Source organism: Pyxicephalus adspersus, chromosome 10 (genome assembly GCF_032062135.1).
Source record: "Pyxicephalus adspersus chromosome 10, UCB_Pads_2.0, whole genome shotgun sequence".
NCBI lineage: Eukaryota > Metazoa > Chordata > Amphibia > Anura > Pyxicephalidae > Pyxicephalus > Pyxicephalus adspersus.
Window position 1 is genome coordinate 12283849 of NC_092867.1, and position 18331 is coordinate 12302179.

The 18331-nt window shown below is 39.0% G+C and overlaps 2 protein-coding genes across 11 annotated transcripts in view; one reads left to right on the top strand and one right to left on the bottom strand.

The window, feature by feature from the left end:
• FANK1 (fibronectin type III and ankyrin repeat domains 1) overlaps positions 1-18331 on the top strand; it is a 96102-nt gene that overhangs the window by 63381 nt on the left and 14390 nt on the right. For 8 of the 10 annotated variants that reach the window (XR_011922545.1, XR_011922538.1, XR_011922539.1 and 5 more), the window contains 5 exons: positions 324-401; positions 487-531; positions 620-876; positions 3451-5088; positions 12173-12272. Coding sequence is in view for 1 of the 10 variants with exons in the window: in XM_072424681.1 (XP_072280782.1) it covers positions 324-401; positions 487-531; positions 620-676 (180 nt within the window). In the remaining 9 variants the exon portion in view is untranslated. Of the gene's footprint in view, positions 1-323; positions 402-486; positions 532-619; positions 2167-3450; positions 5089-12172; positions 12273-18331 lie in introns of those variants that run through there. The other 2 variants (XR_011922540.1, XM_072424681.1) reach the window with 2 other exon arrangements.
• The window catches only part of ADAM12 (ADAM metallopeptidase domain 12), a 303151-nt gene continuing 291156 nt past the window's right edge, over positions 6337-18331 (bottom strand). The window contains exons 21-22 of the mRNA XM_072424834.1: positions 16802-16932; positions 6337-11062 (exon numbers count right to left, since the gene is read on the bottom strand). Coding sequence (XP_072280935.1) covers positions 11005-11062; positions 16802-16932 — 189 coding nt within the window. The 3' untranslated portion in view covers positions 6337-11004. The remainder of the gene's footprint in view (positions 11063-16801; positions 16933-18331) is intronic.

The following is an 18331-nucleotide window of genomic DNA, read 5'->3' on the forward strand; positions in this document are numbered from 1 at the left end:
GGCGTTATATATATATATATATATATATATATATATATATTGCATACTGTGTATATTTTTTTTAGTTGGATAAATATTTAGTATTGCATTTGCATGTTTCATGCATCTGTATATGTAGTTGTTTGTCTTGCAATGATTTTAATGTTTCTAATTTGGAAATAAGAAGTGATATTACATTACTATGCACATCACAGCCTTGGTGAAGTCTGTATATATGTAACCTGTGGTCCATGACTATGTAAGTGCTTTTATTGCTGGTCATACACTCAGGGTATAGAATTCTATATAAGCTTATATTTTCCTGTTCTCTGTATCCTCTGCAGGTTGCAGCATTAAATAACCATGAAGACTTGGTGCGTTTACTAATAGAGAGCGGAGCAGACTGCAGCATCACAAATGAGGTATTAGAAGCGGCTGGATGGAATAGTATTCTGGGCTTAGCTATCAGAGCAAGGATGTGATAAGCTTGTCTCTTTTCTCATGCAGTATGGAATAAGCATCACAGAAATGGCTAAAGCTTTCAACAGACAGGTAAAGAGCTGATGATTTCACTGGTAAAACGTTCAGAGCGTTTGTAGAAGCCCTTGCTCCTTACCGCTTCCTGTCATTTCTCCGACAGAACGTGGCGCTCATATTAGAAGAGAACAAGGAAGAGAGACGTCTGTCTGTTCGCTGAGCCCTCTGCTGTAATAATGCAATTGTACCGGCGACGCTGCCTTCACACGTCTTATCTTATTATTTCCCAAAATGGAATTTTTTTTTTTATTACAATAGTTCAAACACGCCAACCATATGTTCCTCTATCCAAGTGTATGACGTTGCCTGACCTACCTGCGCTCCTGAATCCTTTTTATTTTAATATATCAAAGAAAACCGGTAGGAATAGATATATGCACAGTGCCGTTTAAAAATGTGTTTACCCCTTTTCCAGATTTAGCTGTTTTTGATGTGTTTGAAACAGACAGGAACATTTGATCAAATGTAGCTGTCAGGAATATAGAGAAATGAAGCAGGAGCTTGTTTTTTACATCATTATAGTTTATGATAAGGTATTTCTGTAGTCATGATTTATAGGACCTCTGTACCTGAACACATAATACAATCACAACTTTGCATGTAATATCAGATTCATATCTCCTCTATTGAATGCAGTGATGCATGTGAAATGAACATGCATTGACAGTTGCTTTCTATGCATTGTGTTGATGTGCATTTGTTTTACTCATTGCATTACTGTGCAGTTTTTTTTTTTTTGCTCACAGCAGAAAGCACAATCCATTATTCTTCTTTCCTTGACTAGAATTTCAGTGTGTTGCACTGAATTTAAATGCAGCAATGCATTGGTGTGACTTCACCAAAAAAAAAAAAAATAATTTCAGATTATTTGCATTGGGCGTATGCTGAGCAATGCAGCCAAGTAGATGTGCAAAGAATGGGCCCTTAACATGAACATACTTATAAAGATAGAGAGTTATCCTTTAAATAATTCCTTCCTTTCCAGGTTTCCATGAAAGTGGATGGTGTTGATTCAAAGTTTAGAAAGCTTTGATTACTATAGAAGAGAGAGAGGGCAGTAGGGTGACATGAAAGTGGACTTTCAGTTGTTGCCAATGAGTAAGGGAGACTATACATATAACCCCCCGGTCAATGGTAAGTATTTTGTCCCGTTTGGAAGCAGCGGCCTCACGTGTTGATTGCAGTAGTTCTTCATTAAGCTGCTGTGGTCCTCAGATACGGCTTCTGCCTTGTATTTGCAGTTGTTTATACTTCAGACACTGCTGCAGAATTCATCCTAAGTCATATTGTTGGTAGGCTATAAGATAAGCACCAGGCACTTGTTCTTTCAGTCTTTTATGCCTGCTACACCATCCAGGGCTTGGACCATCTCACCTACTGGCCATCAGATAAATCCTTCCTGACCAGCAATATAGGAGAGAACCACTCGGTTTAGGAAAAGGTGATCTTTAAAGTACAGGAACTCCTAGTTTTGTTGTCTTTGGCTGTCTATATTAATTAAATATTATCTCAAGAACTCATTTTTATTGCTTTGGATAGAGCAGAGAATATTATAAACCCGTCAGGATTTTATTCTGTCTGTAGTGTATGAAATTTGATATATTTTTCATTTTAGTTCTGTGAAATCAATAATAAATCTGCAGTCATTTATGTGTGTTTTCTGAAGTGTTTTTGCATTATCAGAGCAGTTTCCAGTCCTAGTGTGAACAGTAAGTGTGGGTCTAGTACCTTTAGAGGTTTGTATAGGGTTCAGTCTGCATATAGTAGTCACATCTTTTAGCATGGAAACATTCAGGACAGTCTGGTATAAAGCTGGCTGGGTATTAGTTGCCAAAATTCCATGCTGTCGGTAGGATTGTAAGTTCACTCTTGCGGGTAATGGAAAGCGGCATAGAGCCTCAGCCATAATGCAGGAGGGGATAATGGAAGGTTTGTTGGGAAGCGACTTTGCCATACCTTGACTCTAGTTTGTAATTCAAATGATGCCCAACCTATAAATCGTGTCTAGGATGTTAGTTTACCATGGTACTGTGTAGTGTCACTGACGAACAACATGTACATGAAAATTTATGTCCATGTGCAGCAGCCTAATGTGCAAAATATCTCATTGGGGAAATAAGAGCTGGACCTTTCATATAGGTGGTTGAATGTGCACAGCTTGCACCTTGTAGTAGGAATGGCTTTCTGTGGATACAGCCCCCATGTTCATCATAACATCCACACCAAGCAGGTAAATCATTTTCTATATCACAACAAGCTTGTTATCGTCCAGGTTGGATGGTAATAGCCTGCCGCATACAGCTTTCTTTGTTTTGATAGCTCTAAATGGGTTTCTGTGGGCCCCAGGACTCTGAAGGTTCCCAATACTATTTGTAAAGGGAAAAACCTTTGCAGAAGGAAACATTCAGGCTGCCATTACTGATCTCCTTTAGAATATGCTGGTTTCCTGACTATTGACACCTGGCTTTTGCATGTTTTCAGTCACTGACCTGGAACAAGTATGCAAAACAGGAAATCCAAGAGGAGTTGGTTTCTATCTCAATATTTGTTTTAGGTTTTTGAGTACTGAAATAAAATGGGCCAGCATGAAAACCAGACAGAAATCATCAATAGCAGCATCTGTGCTCCTCTATGGGAAGTGCAGCTCGGTGGTTATCTCGTGTCACTAAAACCTCGGACACTCAGATGGAATAAGGAGTGTGGGATGAGATACTGATCTGACGTGTGTGTGCATGTTAGAGGGGTCCATGGAAAACATTTTAAGAGGAGCCCAAGGTGCCACTTACTGGCCAAAATGTCCAACTAAGCTCTGAATGCTGTGGCCAACCTTCAAGTTCTAAAAATGAGTGTATAGAGAACAACCAGCTAAGGTATTGGTGTCAAAAGTTATCCATGACTGTAACATGCTCTGTATCCTGTAATTGTATTTCACAGGGGACAGCGTCACATCTAGGTGAGATTACAAAGTATCCGTCAATGAAGGTAAGATATTCTGTTTTTCATGTGTGATTTGTGAGATGTACAGAATAAAGCAATACAAAGAGAATTAGAAACTCTATCCGCTGCACAGTAACAGAAGATAATTGATTGATCAGTATCACTGTTGTCACAGCAGCACTCAGCAGATTGATATCTCCAATGGTGCACAAGGATTTCCAGTTGCCATAAACGGTTTGTATTATTTCAGATGGGAACTGATCAATAGCCAATGATGTGTACGAGCTCTGTCTATCTGAGCTCTGTCTTTCCTCCCACATAAGGGCAACGCTTCCTAATAATGACCATACTTTTATACTTCCTTTTGGGTCCTCATGTCATTTTTAGTGACTTATCACAAATATCATCCTATATAGGCTGCTGTGCTTGTGTTAGAGTTATTGGACATCCTCAGATATCCCAGCTAATTGAAAAGGATCTTGTAAATTTGGTATTACCCCCCCCCCCCCCCCCCTCCCTTTTCCAAATTTATTGTCCATTTTTTGCTTTTTAGAAGAAATTTTCTTTTATGTGCATTGCAATTCTTTCCTTCCTCACATATTTTCATCTCCAGCTAGAATCCTGCTGTTACATGGAATAGCTTGGGGGAGTTTTCTACTGGCTCGAGGCCTATGAGGTTAGAAGAGATTGTAGAAGGAGCAGATAAACTGCACAGATAAATCATGTAAAATTGTGCAGAACACATACTGCAGCTTTTATTATTCTTTGGTACAAAGAATGTCTGTAGTACACTGGGACAAAGTAGGAATCCATACAAATGGTTTTAAAGGGGATGCAAATTGAAGTTATGGTGTATTAGGAGCAGTAGCCCAAAGTAACAAGAATTCTGTTATCAAATCTAATGAAGGTGATTTCTGATTGGTTGCTATTGGTCACTGCGCTTTTCTCATCCGTGTCTGCCCAGCAGTGAACATAATAATTACACTGCGCTAACTGAATATTCCAGTAATGTTTGTTTAGCATTATTGTGTTAGTTGTAATGGGAACGTTATGAGGACAGAGACACTGGAACTGCTGATTGGAACAAGATCAGACAGGACTTTACTGGCTGCCTGCTTGTTTCAGGTCAGTGACTTGATAAGTAGTAAAGACAAGATTGCAATGACAATTCTGGATTCTGCACCTTTAATACCACAGAAGTGGCAACTGCCAAATTTTTTCCCTACAGGTCACTGTTTTGTTTCTAATAATTTTAAGCAATTACATGTAGGTGATAAACAATGTTTTCCTTGTTTGTCATGATGTGTAAATTTTCTAATTTATTTGGACCTAGTTTAACAATTCAGGAAAACGTATACAGGTAAATTGTGGATTTCCACAAAAGAAGCAAAGTGTGTTATTTGCAGGTGAGTGTATGCAGCGCTATTGTACATATATAGTACTGGTGTGTGTATGTATGTATGTATATATATATATATATATATATATATATGTGTGTGTGTATGTAAATGTGTTACATGTATTTCCTGTGCTTCTAACACATGCGTTTTATTCTGCCCAGCAAAAGAAAACGCCAGCACCCTGTTTAATGGGCACCGAATAGCTTCCTGCAGGGAATCCCAGATCCTGAGACCGGTGAGTGTCATTACGTCTAATGTAGAATTAAAAGCATTTGTTTTCTTCAATGATTTCATAGGAAAAATGTATAGGGAGGAGACAGATTTTCTGAAAAAAGAAAACATCCATCGACCATTCATCTTTCATTAGACACCAGAGAAGGTCTGAATAATGTAAACTAGAACAATTCTGTTAGGACAAAACAACCAGATGAATTGTTCTGCTAACAGTTCCATGCTGCAATGGATGAATGAAAGGAATTTGATTGCTTTGGACAATACAATCATGGGAGTCAGAAAAATATTTACTAAGAGAAAGCTGATCTGCTTACATACACTTAACGTATTGAAGCCAGTGAACTAGGATCTTTAACAAGGGATCCACAATGGCAGCCCATCCATTACAACCGTGATAGGCTTCCATTTACTATCCTGGAGCCACCTGACATATATTCAGTTTAGACGTAAAATGGCTGGGTCTGCAGTTCACTCTTCTATAGTGTCTTTAGCACAAGTTCTTCTATTGATTAGCCCCAAATGTCCCCCATACCCCTTTTATCATTTGCTAAAACCATCATCATCACCAGTCCTTGTGGGTACCAAAATAACTTTAAATGATAATAGTTGTTTTTTCCTTTGACTTCTGGATAACTGTAAAATAAACAGCTGAAAGAAAATCATAAGGATTTTATAATATTTAATAAAAAGGTGTATACCCTTATACACTATATAGTAGAGCAGGGGTGCCCACACTTTTTTGGCTTGCGAGCTACTTTTAAAATGACCAAGTCAAAATGATCCACCAACACTAAAAACTTGTAGTTAATATTTTAAAAGGAAGGGCTCCATGATCTACTTGCATTGGCTTTGTGATCTACCGGTAGGGCACCCCTGTAGTAGAGTATTTGATGTTACGCATCATCTGACAAATAGACTATTTCCTATTTTTTTCTTTAGTAATACAAAGAAAAGGGTTCATTTTTATTCTATAGTAATTCCATGCAATATCCTTGTTGTTTTGCTCCTATACCCTAAAGTTTGAGGGACATTGGGAAAGAGCCCCACACACACCCACGAGTCCAGAAAAGTCCAGACTTTTTGGCTTTTCTGTATCCAAAACGATTATGTGTCAGCCTCAGAAGCCAGCAGTGAGAACCGGCAAATAATTTGTAAAATGACTCGTCCCTGCTAATATTCATCCTCTGCATGTGCAGCTTTGGCTCTACAAACTCAATCAAATCAATGTAACAAACTTCAAAATACGATGTCATATAAAGCTTGTTTATTGGAATAACAATTTTCACAACAGACGGCTGCAGTGATTGTGCATTAAGATTGCAATAGATTGTTAGGATAATAATAGACAATGAACAATGAATAAAACCAATTTCTTATCTTCATACATACACGCTTAATTTAATAAGGCAGCACCAAGTAGAATGATTCTGTGCAAAGTGCAGTTCCCATAGCAATCTATTTCAGTCAGATTGGTGAATTCTGACTGTTTCCCATGGGTTACTGCACAGTCATAAAGGTCCTGTGGCAACCTAGATGTGCCGGTACCTAACACATTTTACATCCATATAATACTGATAAGTATTGGAACACAATGCATTCATCTTTGTAAACATAGTCAGTGGTGTAACATGCTATTTGTAAACCTTGGGTGTTCACTTAAATCTTCCCAACATACAGTAATTGGCCCCGTATGACTATTATATAAATACACAAGAGCACCGGGGCCCACAGATACGTGTTCATACCATAATGTGTGGCCTCAGAGCAGTGCAGAGAATAATTGTGCTTTCCACAGGACAAAGTAAATCCCGATCATATTGCAATCAGAACATAAGGCTTAAGGAGGACTTGTGCAATGTCTGTTCAAGGAAAAGCTACATATGTACTCCTTCTCCCCATCCTTATCACGTACTTACCTTTCCTTTTCAACCCCCGTTTTATTTAGTGCTTGGAGCCATAGGAAATATGCAGAACTTTTAGCTTTGGGACATCTTCCCTATGAAAGTGCAGTAAAGAAGTACAAAGCCCAGTCAATGCTATGACTCCATTCACTTATAGATTTTGTAGGATTCCCCGCAAACTCTCAGGGGCTGAAAAGAATGAAAGGAATTATAGGCTGCTGGAGAGGTCATTAAAGTGAACCTATCAACCTTCAAAGGAAAAGCACAGGTTCACTTTAAAAGAATCTTGTGAGGACGGAAATAGAAACGGCTGCCATGTGCAGCTTAATTTATGAATAGGAAAATAAAATATAACTGCTCATTAACTTCTGTCCTTACAAGTCTCATTTTATTATTAGAAGAGCATCGCTGCTGTCTGTCCGGTGACCAATAACTGGAGAAACTTTGCAGCCAGGCCTGTGTGCTAAGACAGCAGCTGCTGTGACGTTATCATTGGACACAAAACAAATAATAAAACTCCACATTTATTATATACACCAAATAATTCATAGGAATGGCAAGAGAAAAGTAATTTGTTCTTTATTTCTTTGCTGTATTTTGGTAGCATTACCACGTGCATTGTGTTGTATCTCTTAATATGGGCTGCTTATGTTCTTCACTTATATTTATGTGTTTGCATGTAAGTTTTCCATTTTTGGCAGCAGTTTGTTTTGTACTTTATACCTAATGGTGCCCTCAATGCTGTATTTTGAGGTTGGTATAATATATATATATATATATATATATATAAAATCTATCCTTCATTGTTTGTATATATAGATTGTAGTTTTGTACATCTGTATTGGAAGCAGTATTTGTTTCTGTATTAGTTTCTGTCAATTATACATATCCAGGTTCAGCTAATTATTTAGTAGTGACAAACAATGGTGGTGTTTTGGCGATTTGCTCTTTGCTTCAGATCTAGCAGACCGGGTCTGCCTGCATTGTACAATAGATTGTCTGCATTCTCTATTTAGACCGTCAGGTTGTTGCCGTTTGTGTCTTTACTAGGGGAGTGATGGAAAGTCTCTGACCATTGACGTGTTTCCTGTCCAGTGATAACTGCTCCCCACTTTCTTGTACAGGAAGTAAAAGGAAATTTCCCAGAGTTGAGCTTTTCCTCTGTATAGCTGTGTATAGACTATTTTATAGCCATGCTTTTCCCCATCCTGTATTGTTAGCATCTTTTACTATCAAACTGAATTCTTTTTGCATTAAATCAGTTTGAGATTTAGGTGTCTATTTATAAAGCAGTGAATTTTCACATTCACCAAATAGGCCTTTGCAATGGAAGTTTTAAACAACAATATTTGATTCACCACCAGAGAATGCTTTAAAAATACACCCCTAATTGTATAGATTGTTGGGCAATAAAATGTATCCAAGACTTGGAAGTGAATACAATATACACAATATTACACAAGGCATAAAACACTGAATTATAGCACCATGGCATCATTACGTTTAAGGTTGGAGCTCACCAGGAAACTCTCAGCAGTTGAATTTCATAATTAACAAGAAGAAATAAGTTTTTATTATTCTCACCACATACATAGCACTCTGTATAACCCCGAAAGATTGATCTTCCTAATTTACCTGACCCTTATACTTCACCCATAAAGTAAATGGGGGGTAATGTTCTCATTTCAGGTGTTACAAATGTACCTTAAGGGCCTGTTAACACACACACACATGTATTGCTTCATAGTATATGTGCATGAAGGAAAAGTGCTTGTCCCTTTCTGCAGTAACCCCCTCCAATGTTTAAAGTGGGACTTTATTTCCAGTTTAAGACATAAAGTAGCTAAATGCTGCCTCTACTATGATGGCTGGCTACATCCAGAGACACAGCAAAGAACAAGGCATGATAAGTCGGTAATAGGGAAAAATCAATTGCATGAAGACCATAGATAATACTGGCGACTAGTCTGTTGCCCACTTTCTGCCATTCTCCACCCTCCCCTCTCCATAGAGCAGAACAGTGATGTATGTACAATGGTCGTTCATGCATTGTGCAGTCGTTTGTTGTTGGAAATGATCGTGAAAGATCCTTTCCAACTACAATTATTACATGTGTGTACCTAACGCCTAAAGTCCAGACTTACTGTGCAGATGCTGAAAGTATCTAAATAGTCCTTTAGCTATCTCTTCATGGAACGTGGTCACTTTGCATTCTATCATACGGCGTGCCTGTTCTTTATACATTGTGTCTCTGACATTCCATGTAAACCTTCCCATGAACCTTGCTGTATCCTTCTAGCCCGGCCTATTCTGCTAAAGTCTCCAAACCGCTTGAATGCTCTGTGCACATCCACAGTCCATTATATGTCCCTGAAACATCAGAGCCTCCCCATATACAGTACAAAGTCACAGCAACCTCTGCAGGGAAGCGTATGTGTATGCAGGGAAATCAGATTGTGTTTATTTTTCTGCTACTTGAATCATTGAAAGTTTTATGTATGCAAGCATATGATTATTTACGGAAGATTAATACATATTGGAAAAAAAAAGCGTACATGTAAATGAAATATATCAGCACATCTATGTTTTTTTTTTATTAATATTTTTGAAATGTAAAGGTGACTTTATATTTTAAAATGGAACTCCAGTCAAGCAGCTAAACACCCAGCTAAAATATGTAACTTTTACAAGAGAAAATATTGTGTGATCCTGTTAGAGCAGTCTAGATTTAGGGCTATCTGTGCCACCCGCCATCTCATTGGACAGTGCACAGCAATCACAGTGCAGGGATCTGTAAAACTCAACCAGGAAATAGTAGTCATGTTCTTGGCTTCCCAAGCTGTCACGGATTTGTAGATCACAACATTGGCTTGAGTCAAAGGAATAAGTTTATTTAATCTCCACTCTCTAAGCCCATCACCAAGCACCGGTGCCGTCACATGCTTCTCCATGCCATGGCCATTTTGTTTGTTGCTGGCAGCTGAATAGATTGGCATGGGAGCAAAGAAAAGCGGAGTATATACTGCTGGGGGAGGAACATTAAAGCAGCATGTGCCAGGGATGGGAATGTGAACACAATACAGCCAGGGAACAGAAAAAGGAGACAAATCCAATTTATTGGCAGAAGAGATATGCAACAATCTCTCTGCCAATTCTGCCAATAAAATCCATTAGCATTTGTTTTCTGTGTAGGGTAAACACCCAAATTTGTAAAGTGACCTATACATTCTTTGTCAGGTAAATAAAAGCTCATGGATGTGTATTAAACAAACTGGCTGGAGTTCCACTTTAAACAAAACTGCTGGTGTAGTAATACAGGGGTTGTCATTGCTGACTTGTTTGTAAAAGTGCAGGGTCCAGGGACCCCCATCTTTATTCTCGCCAAAACCAAGCATGCAGCCAGTGTCTCTGGAAATGTCTGCGTTTCTGTCTAGAATTAAAAGCTGCACCTTTAGTTACATGCTAGCAATGACAACTCCCATAGTAATAATATCTTCACAAATTCAGAAGGCTATAACTGAAGCCCTGCTAATACATTGTAACAGTAATATAATATCTTTAGCAAGTGGATTATTGATTACACAAGTCGCACTATAAATAAATGTAATGGATTTAAAGGAAAGTGCAGATTTTACAGATTAAACCTCCAGTTATGAATGTGCTTATTGACTAACACATTGTAATAATAGATGATGACAGTTGTATTTTTTCAATCCATACAGTCTAGTAGAAACAGTAAAATGTTTCAAGTGTACTACACATTATAAAAAATATTTCCCTTCTGTGGAAAGTCATCTTTGGTTAAATATACCTGGGCCAATGCACTGCATTGTACTAAATACTCCACATAAATTAATAATTTACAAGTACCTGAGCACGCACATAAAGTATAGCACCAAAGGGCACAGCTCAGTCCTTTCAGAATAGTTTAGGAACAAAATACATTTCTGATGACTTCGTAAACAGACTCCAACGTGTATTGGAGCGTAGTGCAAATATCAGCCTCATCGGTCTTGTCACTGGAGGTGGCCGGCTCTGAACGAGGGACGCTGGGGTGGGAGTCTTGGTGCGGGCCTGAAACAGAATAAACATTGTTATTTATTGGATGATTTGTATATAATAAAATAACAAAATATTAGGATTTGTATACTTCATTTTGTTTGCAAGGAATTACATAAATCCGCTTGATGGTGCCCATAGTGAGCCCCTGGGTATGTAGACATCTATAACTCAATATCAATCCTAGGCTTCTGTGTGTGTTATATCTTCCTCTACCCCTCTAGGTCATGCCTTGGGATCATTTTTTAATATGTTTCTGTAATGTAAAAGAGCTTTATTCACTCCCTGTGACATAATTACCATCTCATTTGTGTAGGACAATTCCCAGAACTCCTCCACAGATGCACCTTAATTTGTCTCCAATCTGGTACAAGGACACTTGGAGCACTGTAGGTAGTTGCAGGCCAGCTGTTATTTCCCATAGAGATACCTCTAATATATGAATAGTAACTAGAATCCATTCCCTGACTCACCTCTTCCACCGTAAGGCTTTACTACCGATCCACAAGCAACTTTACTAACAAACAAAAACGCACAGGGAACGGATTGCTCCTATAGTTTTCTCCCCAGCCCCTTTTAGCAGGGTGCACCACCCAGCACTTTTTAGAAACCACTTAGCTGTTTTTAGATGTTACTGAAGAATTGGGCCACAATACAGGAGCTGCCACCCTCCTAGAATTTCTTCCCACCAGCCTTAAACAAATGCCTGTGCTGAACACTTATGTTGGAGCACCCCAACACTCAGGGCTTTTAGGATGCTCCACAAATACTAGAAAGTCTATGTGCAGGTAGCCGGAGGTCAATATTGTTCTCTGTAAATTTAGATTGTGCACAGGCTTACTTTTGAGATTTATTTGCTTTTATTGGGCTGTGCTAGGCTACCTCATCCTTGTATGGTTGTGTATAGGCAAACTGTTTGTTACATCATTGAAAAAGTAAATTTTAACTTTTACTGCAAAACTATATGTGTGGTAATTGAGCTGTTGGAATGTGATATGTATTACTAAATCAACAAGCCCGCAATGGGAAGGCCCACACAATGCAATAAACCCAGCAGCCTGGGGAAGTTTGTCATACGATGGATATGCAGCAGTGTAACGTGTCCTTGTGTCCCCTGTATTGTAGATGGAGTCAGTAACACACTGTGGCATTGAGAAGGACAATAATGAAACAACTGAGTAATCTGCCACCAGGAGCAACGCAACACTTGGCTTATTATCCAATAGTGAGTAATTATCATGGTGCCTATTACTGGGAATTCCAGCTGGTTTTACTTTTGTATAGAATGCAGAGAAAACAGTAATTTATCTGCTCTGACATCGGGATAAAATAATATTTTTATTGCTGTTGCATTTGTGTACATTTTCTGGCACGGATTCAATTAAGGTTCAAGGCACTCCTCAGGCTTACTAACAGATTTATTATTATGAGGCAGAGCAGTGAAATCGCCAGAATCACAACTCTGGGTCTTATTTTTCACATAGCATGCCTATTGACTGCCTACAGTTACACATCAGATTCTCCCATTGAAACGGTTTTGTTCAGTAAGGGTGACCACAAACAGTCTGATTACACCCAGCAATGCTCTCTATTTATGTCATATAGAACAAGGAGAAAATAAAAGCATTCCGTAACTCGTACAAGGTGATCCATTACTGAGTATAGATCACGTGTTATGCAAGCTGTTGACTATTAGAAGCTTGTTTTGGATGCTTTTGCCTTTTCTCTTAAAAATTGATCTACACGTTTACAGTCAAGGGCATACCTATTATGTTGTGCAGTAGAAGGGTGTAAAAGTTGTGACTGCAAGTTTCTTTGGCCAGCATTCAGCTGTCAGATAGCAGTGGTCCACGAGTGGCCAATTACTTTTTGGTGTAGATGGTGCAGACTCTTTCCCACACACACAGACATGGGGGTCCCAGCCTCATTTGTGTGCGAGTCTCAAATGTCTACTGCCAGAATGAAGAGTGAAGGCTGGAAACATGTTTTTCCTAATCTTACTTATTGGCAATGAACCCATTAGTACTCAGCTCTGATCATTTCTAGGTTCAGAGCTGCATCGGCAGGGAAAACAGCCGATCAAGTACAATCTGTGCTCCATCTAGGGGAAAGCAGAGGAGGCATTGGGGGACCAAGGGCCCGCTGATACCTTTATTAGGAATACCATTTGATGTGTGAATGCTATTACACAAGAGGTAGGTTACCCTCCTTGTGATTACAATTAAGTTTATGCAAAGAACTGTACATTATTGCAAGTCACATATTCAATATGTTCATACATGCTGTCCTGTAAGGGATAATTCTGTTAAAGATTAATTATTAACTCATCATCTACAGAGGTATTTTTTTTATGTTTTTTTTGGTATTAAAACTTTTTGGGTAGCGCAGTTTGTTGCCATTCTATGGCGAAGTGCATTTTTTGTTCTGACAATTGCTATCTAATTACTTGACCCAGTCTCAACTGTATGTGCACACTAAAATATTATGAATGCAGCGTTCTCCCCAGAATTTTTTTTCAGCCGGGTGGTAAAAAAAAAAAAGTGGGCCGGGCAAGACACAGCAAATTTAGTACTCCTAGTTTATGCCATATGAATGTAGTAACCCCTATCATTGTATCAGTGTTCCACTTACCCCCCTATATTTTGGCATACTATGGAAAATTTGGACAAACTAACAAGCCTGGCACTAGAAAGTTGCAACAAACTGTTCAGTGCTGTGTATTTTTATCCAACTTCCTAGTGTTCCATGTTTTATTAGTGTAATCCCCTTGTAGTAGTTTAAATAGTGTGATGTGGTTTAGCACACTATTTACCACACATACTGTGCATGCGTGAGATTGAGCACTTTTTTTTTTACGTTAGGGAATTTATCATCAGGGGCTTTTCTATGTCGGGCATGCACAGAAGGAGCAGCCCACAGCTATATGTGACACATATCTCAGGATTTGACCTTCATTCTTTACCACCATGGCAGTAAAGATGCAAAGGGAAGGGGTCCTCCCCCAAAAATAAAAAACAAACAAAAAAACAAAACATTTTTCATTATAGAAAAGGGGAAATTCACCCTTTATAAAATGTTAAAGTGTGGTGATGCTTTAAAAGCATCATACATGTGATAGCAGATGGGGGCAGCCAGTATCCCCCTCTCATCACTGCCCAAATTTATTCACCTATGTGTGCGTGTGTAATGACATCAGCAGCAGTGTGATAGCTGTGTGTAACGGCGGCCTGTCATATTCTTCAGCCTAACAACTTGCTGCGATCAATCCTTCAGATCTCCCAAAACCTTGGTTGTAATAACTTGAATTTTTCAGGGTACACAGGGGATCCTTAAAGCTACCAGTAACCAAAATGTATTTAAAGAATTTTAAGATATTGGGGTCACCAGTTTAAAAACTTGTGGAAATTGCACATTGAGGTTGCTGTTTCAAAAGGCAAGTGCATCTAGCAGCCCAAAATTGAACATGCAAATTTAGGGACTCCTGGGGCCACTTACATAGCAAAAAGCATTAAAGTGGGACCCCTAAATCTTTACCTACCTTTCACAAAACTATAATTACTATAAAACTATGCTACCCTTTCTGTTTCTGTTCTTTGAACCCCAATTTCTCTGGAATGGGGTGGTGCAGGAAACTGAAAATGTAGGTGCACATACATCAAAAACACTCAGCCCATCAAAACACACTGCCCTGTTACACTTAACTGTCCACTTCCCTACCTTGAACCCTAATTTCTCTAGCACAGGGAGGTGCGGGTAATCAAAAATATAGATGCACGTGGGGGCACTTGTGCCTTACACCCCTCAAACTTTCATCTCCATGGCATCATTACAACATAAACTCTACCCATCAAAACACCCTGCCCTGTTACACATCACTGTACCCTTCCAGTACCTGAACCCTAATTTTGTTTTGATGGGCAGAGTTTTTTTATGTTCCTATGAAACCATAGTGAGGACATTTTAGGGGGTGATATCCTGATGTTCCCCACAGTTTCCAACACCTCCCCATTCCAGAGAAATTGGGGTTCAAATGTTGGAAGTGGGCAGTAATCTGTAACAGGGCAGTGCATTTTCCATAGTAATGAACTTTTCGTGGGGTGTGGGGCTTAGCCGAAGGTGTCCCCCCACTGCACCCACATTTTTGGTTTTGTGCACCCCAGCATTGTTATACAGGCATAGATTTGTGACTGATAGGTATCAACTTAGGGGCCCCATCCCAATGCTCCTTGCTAGGTAAGTGGCCCTGGGGGTCCCCAATTTGCATTTTCAATTAAGGACTCTTAGGCGCACTTGCTTTTGAAACAGCAACCCCAAAGTTGTATTTTCACAAATTTTTACAATTCTGATCCCTATATCTTTAAAATCTGGGGGGGGGGGGGGTGAAATTGTGGTTACTATTAGCTAGGAGAGACCTCTGTGCACCCTGAAAATTCATTGCAACATACGGTTTAGGAAATAACAGGTTTGTACACAGTGAGTTGTAAGGCTGCAGAATATGACATACAGCATTCACACACACCGCTATCACACCGTGCCGATGACTTCATTACACATGCCACTGGGGTGGATACATTTACAGGCAGCTTTTTTTTCTTCAATAGAAGCCACAACACAGCTGGAGAATGGGGGAGGGACAGCCTGTGTCCTGATCTCATCATAGCTGTTCTTGTCAGCAGCTGCAATCCTCCAAAAATGAATGACCGCTAACAATGGAGCAACCTCTGCATTGTCCGTTCAGAGGATTAGAGCTGCAGATGAGAGCTGGGCGGGGGACGTATGGCAACCAGGCACTCCACCCACTAAAAGGGACCTGGGGAGAACTATGTGAATGTATTTTTTGTGACAATATAGATTTATGAAAAAAGTGTGATAATATCATGTGACAACAACGTATTATTCTACAAGCTCTCTGATTTAAGAAATGTGTAGGTTTTAGACATTTTTCAGAAATGTTACTTTAATGGAAAAAATGGCTCCTGCGGTGAAAGGGTTACATAGTTTTGAACGTTTTGCCAATTACCTTTGATAAGAACTATATAATAACATTCTACTAATTGCTTTAGGTATATAATAATAATGCTTTATATAATAATATTTTACTAATTGCTCAAAGAGTTTAGAAATACTGTCTGCTCTGTGATGGCTTTTATACATGAAGAAATGTTGGGATGCCTGTAGGAATTGTTTCTATCAACTTAAATTTGATTGTGGCGGAAAATATTTTTCTTTAGAATTAATTAGTGTGACACAATACAGCTTCTGCTTTATTCTGCCCGCTATTTCACCTTGCCGTGCTAGATAGATGCTAGGTGAAATCTGGGTATTATACTTTTCACACTGGCATTGCTGTTGACTTAAAATAAGTTTTGTCATGCAGTAACAACATGTTACTCTGCTGAGTTATATAACCTCGGGCAGCTCTTTGTCCAGCTTTCAGTACAGGAAGCCGCAGTGTGAACAGTGACATTTGTCTCTGCCCTTTCACCTGTAAACACGCACAGTTTCCTGTGAATACTATGAACCAGGACTGGACCTAATCATATTTCAGATTCTGCTGTAACGGCCAAAGGCGGCTACAAGTCAGAACTGCTTCTGATCCAACTCATTTCCAGCCCAATTCCTCCAATGCCTCTAGCAGTAAACTTTACACAGAATCCAAGGTACACAAAATGAAAGTGAATATGTTTCTGCTAGATTTAACCCAGGCGGCTGATGGAGGTCAGAGGAGAGAGTGTGTTCCTGTACACGGCATACCTCACAGGGGTAATACGGGGCACCGGGCCTTCACCACTATTCACGGAGCTGGCGGCACTGCAGTCTCGGGCACTTTTTGTCAGAGGATCTGCTGGCAGTGGCTTCTGTGGGGGGCTGGGGATTTGTGATCCCTGCAAAAAAAAGAAATAAATGAGTAAACATAACCTGCCAGACTCTTGTCTGGATTTTGTAGTGTGAAAGAAATATGATAATTGATGTGCGACCTCTATTACATCCATTTTTTATGGAAACTATTTACTCCTCTCATGAAATCAAAATGTCCTTGACTATAAATGAGATTACCAATATGTCTGGCAAGACACAACAAATCTATACTGAAAGCCAATCTGTTTGTTATCCTTTCTTTCTTGATCACATTTTAAAGGACTTTAAACAGCTTTTTTTTCCCGACTCACCAATCATAATTTTGGATACATTTTCAGATTAGTACATCCATTAGTGCTTAGCATCACTGGGACTTTTTAATCACTTAGTGGCATGAGTCAATTGCTGAAACAGATCAGTCCTAGCAGCCCATTAATATATTGGTTAATGCAGATACAAAAGGGGTTTCTTTCAGTGTTCTGATACAGTATACCAAGATCTGTAGCACAACGCCATGAAGGAAGTCATCCTCTGTTCATGTTAATATTACTGGGTCAATAAACAATGCCTGGTGGATTTTCTTCCTGTAACAATATATGGATATCCTGGGGCTACAATGCAAAGTAAATCACTTTGTTACTAAGACATTAAATGACTCATTGGCTGGCTTCTCATTAGCAGTGCATAGATTTCAGTATGCCATACATGAGGTATGAGAGTAACACCAAAGAGTAGCATCGATAAGGGCCTGATAAGAAGGCAAACTCCAACCAAAGCATTTTGTCTTCTAGTTGTGAAGGAGAGGGGAAGGCTTAAGACCTGTCTTGTTGTCTTGTGTATCTTGGTGATTTTTGCTACCCGTGAAAGCCAAAATGTTGTCTTTGTTGACGCTGGTTCAAAACCAAATGTCAAACAAGGGAATTTCTGTCACTTTTATACCTCAATTCCTATTGCATAACTTGGATAAGTAAAGCGAAATCTCCCTGCTGGTGGAACAAGCATGCTTTAACCCTTAACAATTCTAATTCTGTATTTCTACTTTAAATACACAAAAAGCTTCTGTATAAACAATTTATTTAACATTTATTATTGAGCAGCCTTTGCTATGAATGTAAACTGAACTGAGTGCAAATTGGGAGTTCTGCTAAGATACAGAAAGGGGGTACTTGTGGAATTAAAAAAAAAAAAAAAAGAAAAAAGCTATTTTCTGGAATATTCATTGATGAAAGCAAATCAAACAATGTTCATAGCACTGACTAATACATTGGATATAAAATGTTATGTGCCCCAACACAATTAGGTTCATTCAGTAGCCATGATACCCATGGTGCTTTATAAGGCGGACATTCCAAACATAGTCATTAAATTGCAGTTACTTTAGTTTCAGCTTCAAAAAAAATGTTTCTGTGAAAAAACAATATCTGA